Source organism: Penaeus monodon, chromosome 9 (assembly GCF_015228065.2).
Source record: "Penaeus monodon isolate SGIC_2016 chromosome 9, NSTDA_Pmon_1, whole genome shotgun sequence".
Taxonomy (NCBI): Eukaryota; Metazoa; Arthropoda; class Malacostraca; order Decapoda; family Penaeidae; genus Penaeus; species Penaeus monodon.
Genome location: NC_051394.1, coordinates 53,388,720 through 53,396,219, shown reverse-complemented (window position 1 = coordinate 53,396,219; position 7,500 = coordinate 53,388,720). Strand labels below are relative to the sequence as shown.

At 32.7% G+C, this 7,500-nt stretch overlaps 1 protein-coding gene across 1 annotated transcript in view; it reads right to left on the bottom strand.

Annotated features, from left to right (window-relative positions):
* Positions 1–2,091: 2,091 nt before the first annotated feature.
* LOC119577261 (sodium/hydrogen exchanger 7-like) overlaps positions 2,092–7,500 on the bottom strand; it is a 35,926-nt gene continuing 30,517 nt past the window's right edge. Inside the window, exon 14 of the mRNA XM_037925011.1 lies at positions 2,092–2,317. Within this exon, the coding sequence (XP_037780939.1) occupies positions 2,216–2,317 (102 nt within the window). The 3' untranslated portion in view covers positions 2,092–2,215. The remainder of the gene's footprint in view (positions 2,318–7,500) is intronic.

Genomic DNA, 7,500 nt, shown 5'->3' with positions numbered 1-7,500 from the left:
ATTACTTTCCTTCTCACTTTTTTTTTTCAATTTTAAAATTTTTATTACAGCTAATCTCCTATGTACAACAACTATGAAAATTCCTTTTACTTGGGCTATCCCATTTGTTCATTCCTGAAATGAACAGGAATCGACACAATGCACAATAGTAGTCTTAGCAATAGGTATACTATGTCCAGAGCTTGATCAAGTAAAAATATAATACCTGTTCTGTAAATATGAAAATAGAAAACCTTAAGAGGGACCTTCTTAAGGTAGTAGTATGCGCAATATAGGTAAGCATGAGCATTTTAACACATGCTTTCTCAGATGCTCATCCTCAAGTGGGCATTTAAAAGCATGAATACTGAAGTGCTCACTACACTGACTCTTACTGGAGAGAGACACACGAAGCACAGACACATTTAAGTGCACTGAGTGAACATCATAATATATGTAACAAATTTACTTTTTTTTTTTTTTTTTTTTTTTTTTTTTTTACTCTGAAGCAAACTTAAATGACCCCTAAAGAGAAACCAATATTCTTACACTGCATAGACAGATCTAAGCCATTGAAGCTGTTTAAGGTAAATTCCCCTCCCTCCCTCCTTCCCTCTCTACATTCCCCTCCCTCATCACCCTATATAAAGTGTTCTTCAAAACACGTTGCTCTTGGTTAAGAAATGCATCATTTATGCTTCCCACAAAAGCCTACAAGTAACATCGCATAAGACAAGCACAAGCCGAGCTGTCTCACTGGTTTCTTCCAACATGAAAAACTACATGGTTAACCTATGGAAGTGAATAATCAGTCTGATCTTTCTAGAAACCATTCAAACATATCACATTTATCTTTTATGTATGCAATGTACATCCAGCTTCAAAACCTAAAAAAATACAGCTTGCTGTAATGATAATATCCTTTCAACAACATTATCAATAATGATCAATAAATAATGATCATATTTATATCCCACATCAACAAAGAACATACAAAGAATCTACCACTATTCACAGAGTCTGTGAATTATCAGTAGGCCACTATCAACCACTGAAACAAACATAGCAACTACATTTGAAACAATTTTCACATTAATAACCTAACATACTAAGAATTATTATCAAACGTTTGTATTCCAGACCAACAAGATTGTCACAATAGTCTCCTAGATTTTAAACCTTTAATTGTGATCAGTAACAAATTACATGTTATACTTTCTTCTTTCATCCTTTTTGGGCTTTTCTCTTGCCACCAAATATAAACGAAGAAAAGAAGGAAATGAGAGAAAGAGAGGAAAATGCTCTAATACAAAAGAGTTTATAGTCGACAGAATCTATCATAAAGAGTGATACAGACAAAGCTTCCTTATAATGGACAAAGAAGTCCCAGACTGAGTGCAATCTCATAACATTCTACAAAAACAAAAAGAAAAAAAGACATACATAGATCACTTAAATCAATATTGATTAATTTAATTATAATCACAATAATAATAATAATAATAATAATAATAATAAAACAATAACAATTATGATAATTTTTTCTAAATATCGTAACAAAATAAAAAAAGGGGGAAAATTACTTTCCTTTTCCCTTTATCTCAACCTGGCATATGTCACTTGTTATTGGCACACTGAAACGTAGTATACACGCACTCTTCCAAACAAACCTCTGCCAGACAAACACAAGCAACCACACCTTTCACAGAGTTCGTGTTTATTATGTACACAGTATGGAAGGTACTGTTACTACAAGTTCCTATGCTGTAATTTCAACAATGTAATTCTAATACAAAGACAGTTAGAAGGTAACAAAAATCTGATAGCAAATGAAATTAAAAAAAAAAAAAAAAAATGCATTCCATAAAAGTCAATATGGTGTCTCATATTATTCCAACACTTACAACTGGAAAAAATAAAGTGTAATAAATAAAACTCTCTAAAACACAGAAGCTAATCTGGCTCTTAGAACACTTTCAAGCCTACATACACACACACGTGTGTGTGTGTATAAATATAAATATATATATATATATATATATATATATATATATATATTTTATATATATATATATATATATAATATATATATATATATATATAAAAGAGCATTTATGGAGAACATGACACTTTGCCAAAGATGACTTCCTCCAATCTCATGTCTCTTGTCACTTTCCAATATACAAACACATGGTCAATTAACACACAAGACGTTGGACGCAGCCATTCGCCATCTCTACAGGTCTTGGCCCCGGGAACCAGCCACGGACACCCGGGTGGGCACGCTACTGGACGAGCCCAAGCCCAGGTCGCCGTCGTATAATGGGTTGGTTATATTCTGTAAACGAACGGGGAGAGAGAGAGAGAGAAAAGTCCATTAGTTATTGCCATCTATTTCGCTTTCGTGATATCTTATCTCCTGCTGTCTCTTCCTTTTCTTGTTTATTTTGAGACTGGGGGGGAAAAGGCATTTCATTCTCAAATCTGCAAATTACATCACATTTTTTTCTTTTCTTTTTTTTTTTTCTTCTTCTTCTTAAAAACACACACCATGCTGTCATACCTTGTGCTGCATCTTCAAAGTTCTTGGGAAATAAACATGAGAGCAACAAGAAAAAGACGGAAGACAGAGAGACATGGAGATGGTGGTGGGGAGGGGGGTGGGACCAGGGGAGGGATGAAGGGAGGGGTGGGGGAAAGAGAGAGAGAGAAAGAGAGAGCAAAGAGAAGAGAGAGAGAAAGAGAGAGAGAGAGAGGAGAGAGAGGAGGAGAGAGAGAGAGAGAGAGTAAAGAAGAGGAGAGTGAAGTGAGAGGAGAGTGAGTGAGAGTGAGAGAGGAGGAAGAGTGAGAGGAGGTAAGAGGAGAGGAGAGAGAGGAGAGAGAGAGAGAGAGAGAGAGAGAGAAGGAGACAGAGAGAGAAGAGAGAGAGAACAGAGAGAGAGAGAGAGAGAACAGAGAGAGAGGAGAGAACAGACAGAGAGAGAAAGAAACAGAGAGAGAGAGAACAGACAGAGAGAGAAAAAAAGGAGAGAGAGAGAGAGAGAGAGAAACAGAGAGAAACAGAGAGGAGAGAGAGAGAGAGAGAGAGAGAGAGGGAGAGAGAGACAGAGAGAGAGAGAGAGAGAGAGAGAGAGAGAGAGGAGAGAGAGAGGAGAAGAGAGAGAGAGAGACGAGAGAGAGAGAGAGAGAGAGAGAGAGAGAGAGAGAGAGAGAGAGGAGAGAGAAACAGAGAGAGAGGAGAGAAACAGAGAGAGAGAGGAGAGAAAAAAGAGAGAGAGAGAGAGAAAAAAAGAGAGAGAGAGAGAGAAAAAAAAAAGAGAGAGAGAGAGAGAGAGAGAGAGAGAGAGAGAGAGAGAGAGAGAGAGAGAGAGAGAGAGAGAGAGAGAGAATGAATATGACAGACAGGGAATGTTACCAAAAACAAATAAAAGAAAAAAGAACAGAAAGAAGAGATAACAGAGAAACGAGAAATGGGAGAAGAGACGAAAGAAGGGAGAAGAAGAGAGGGAGAGAAGACAAGAAAAGAAAAGAGAGGAGAGTAAGAAAGTCAGTCAAACAAACAGCAGAACTAAATTGTCATCAAAAGAAAATAGTTTGAGAGTAAAGGAAGGCATCCTATGCAAATGGGCTTAAAAAAAAAAAAAAAAAAAAACACTAAGAGGCAAGTGGGAGGAAGATGAAAAACAGGAATAGGAAGACAAAAGAAGAAACAGACAGAGGTGATGAAGAAACAGTGGACAAACTCCAGAAGAGCTGCACGCAAATATCACAAAAAGTATTCCATGCCATAATGACATCCACATTAAACAAACAAACAAAAAAACACAAATTTAGAAGAAAAAAAAAAATCAATCAAAAATCACAAAAACCCAAAACATAAAAAAAAAAAAAAAAAAAAAAAAAAAAAAAAAAAAAAAAAAAAAATCAGAAGCACTTACATAACAGAAGCATTAAAAAAAAAAAAAAAAAAAAAAAAATCATCGTAGAAACCTCGGCAAGAAAACAACAAACCAGTATATGAGGGAAAGAAGGCAATATATTCTCTTGTTTAACACTTGGTTTGGTTTATATCCTGAGGATGGTGAGTCGGCAACCAAATTTACTTCCGAGATGTGATTTACGTCGTTACTCTTTCAAACTTTTGGATTTATCGTCACTGTTACTATTGCTATTATCACTATCATTAGTATTAGTATTATTACCATCATTATTATTATATCATATAAAAAATTAAATGTAAGAAAAATGTCAATATGAATGTGTGAATACATACAATTTAATGCAGGAACTATGATAGAAAAATAAATAATAATAACTAATAAAAAAATAGCAATTATCTAATTAATTATAAATATTGATAATGCTCATGATGATGATAATAAATATAATAATAATAATAAAGATAACAATAAAAATAACAAACAATAATAATAATAATAAAGTATAAACTAAAATGTTAAACTTATTCAGGTTTTTATTTATCTATTTCTTCATTTAAATTTCCTCACGTATCTTAATTTACATTACATTCTTCATTAACATAACTGCTTTTCTTTCCTAAAAACTCATGACGTGAATCTAAGAACTTCGTAACTTCCTAAGACACCAGATGAAGCCGCGCGCAAAAGAGGAAACCACCGAGAGAGAATTAAAAGGAGGTTTCTACCGTGACGGCACAGATCTGAAGGACAAAATACGGTGCTCTAGCAACCTTGCCGTCGACGGTGCATTCCAGTTTGCAAAGTGCATACGAAATGGTTGTCCTGAATAACCAACGACAAAAGAAGCGAATAGGGTCATTCACAGCTATTTTTTGAACTTCAAGGACTAAATACCGTCACAGTTATATAGGTTGTTAACCTTTTGGGTCACGGATTATCCTCCCCTATGGCTCCAAAGAAAAAAATCTTCCGCAGATTGAAACTCTCCATCTGGGCCCTTGCTTATTAGTTACAAAATATCTACATCACATTCTGACTCAACACATTCATAATGCTGTATCTTTACTGTTATAATATCAAATATAACAAATGTTTTGCATGCATTTCAGATGAAGTGGACACACTATTGACCGACAGATTGCAAAAGGTACGTTAATTTAGCCTTCAGACTCGTAAAGTACAACAATATTACAACAGCAATTTTTTCTTCAATTAAAAGTAATAAACGTATAATTATTTATGCATTTACTAAATGACCATAATAAAATTAAAGATGGTATTAGTGATTACTAATAAAATAAACAATTATAAGAGCAATAGTGATGACAATAAAAATAATAATGATAATAATAATAATAATAATAATAATAATAATAATAATAATAATTATAATAATAACAACAAAATAATAATATTTATTATCATTATAATTACTATGTTATCATCATTATTACTGTCATTATCATTATAATAATAACAATTACCATAAAATAGTAACAAATCCAAATAATAATAGTAACAATTGCAATAATATCAATAAATCTAATAACTCTAATAACAATAATAAAAGAAAAAAATAAAATAAAATAATAAAACCAATAATTGTAAAAAACAATAAAACAATAACAACAACAGTAACAAAAATAATAATAATAATAATAATAATAATAATAATAATAATAATAATAATAATAATAATAACAATAACAATAATAATAATAATAATAATAACAATAATAATAATAATACCAACAACAATATTAATAACATCAATAATAATAATAATGATAATAATATTAATATTAATGCTCCAAACCAAATGCTTCCTTGCCAAGTCACATACCAGTCTGGTTGTTCAGGAGTTAGCTGTTCCATGGAGGTGGTAGTAGTAGTAGTAGTAGTAGTAGTAGTAGTAGTAGTAGTTAGTAGTGGTTGTGGTGATGGTTGGTGAACAGGGGGTTGTTAGTTACATGAAATTCTGGGCGTCAATACTGAGTTGGCTACGGTTATCCCCAGAATCTCGTTCCTGCTTTTATATATATCCCGGGAGACGCGGGCGACGGGTCCATCCGAGAAAGTGACCATGAAACAAAAAGCGAAAAAGAAAGAAAGAAAATAAGCTCGAACACAAAGGGGCCAAAAGCGAAGAAGGACTTGCTATCTAGCTACTCGGTTTGTGTGTGTGTGTGTGTGTGTGTGTGTGTGTGTGTGTGTGTGTGTGTGTGTGTGTGTGTGTGTGTGTGTGTGTGTGTGTTTTTGTTTGTTTGCACGTGGGCATGTATGAGTGTGTTCAAGTGTTCAAACATACTTGTGCTGGTTTTCACACATGTATGTATACAAATATATATGTGTATGGCTGTGCATGTGGAACATATGTGTAAGTGCTTGAATATGTGACATATAATTATGCAAGCATCTGTGCAAGTGAATGCACATGTATGTGTGCAGTGGATAAGTACTTGTGTGAAAATGTTGACAAGCTTTATTATAAGCAAATCTGTATATTTCCATTGTCTTTCAGTGTGGTTTGTTTCATGGTGCAAGCCAGGGCTGTGCTGGTATGTGCTCTGCAGTGCTGTAAGGTGTTGCAGTGCCAGACATTTGTACTATGGTTGATCTCTGGGTATAAGGCTAGGGTCCTTCGAATTCATATACTGATCATGTTAGATAGAATTGATTTCTCTTAAAAATTAAGGATAAAAAGAGAATGAAAAAAATAAAATAAAAAATAAAATAAATCTATAAATAAAGTAGTATAGTAATGAAACTAAACTCAAAGTAAGACCTAATTTGATATTACATTATAACACACACAAAAAATATGTGGATGGTATTCATTCATAAAATCATGGTCAGTTACATTATAAAATCAACATTTTCTCCACAATGGAAACATACACAGATTACTTCTAACTTACAATTACAAATCACATTACAATAACATGCTTAAACATATAACTAAAAAGGAAAATTTTTATTTTACTTCAAAAACAATTCTAGAAAATCAATTCATGTTCACTCATTTATCAAAGATGCATCTGCAAGTGTATATGTTTGTTTATGTGCATGTAAAGTCCTATATAGAAAAAAGTTAACTACCAAGAGAAAGGTAATATACATATAAATATAATTCCTAATGGCTATAAGGTTAAAATCACTACACTTGTACAAACAGCCAAAAAAATGGCATCTCTATCAAAATACTTTGGCATTCCCTACAGCACAAGGTACATCAATTTACTGCTAAAAAAAAGTGTGTATATATATATATATATATATATATATATATATATATATATATATATATATATATATATATATATATATATATATATATATATATATACTAATCTATTATAGATTACTCAAACTGATACCAGTTTACATTTTCTACAATGCATGTTAGTCACCTAAAGAGAGCTTTGAAAGGAAGTATCTTTCACCTGATACACATACAAAGCACTTGTGTACAATGAGAGGTTCTTCATATGTAAAGATAAGGCAAATGTTGCATTTTTTCTGCGTGTCTAACTGTACAGATTTTGTCTCTAATTTTTTTTTTTTACTTAGTCTTACATTC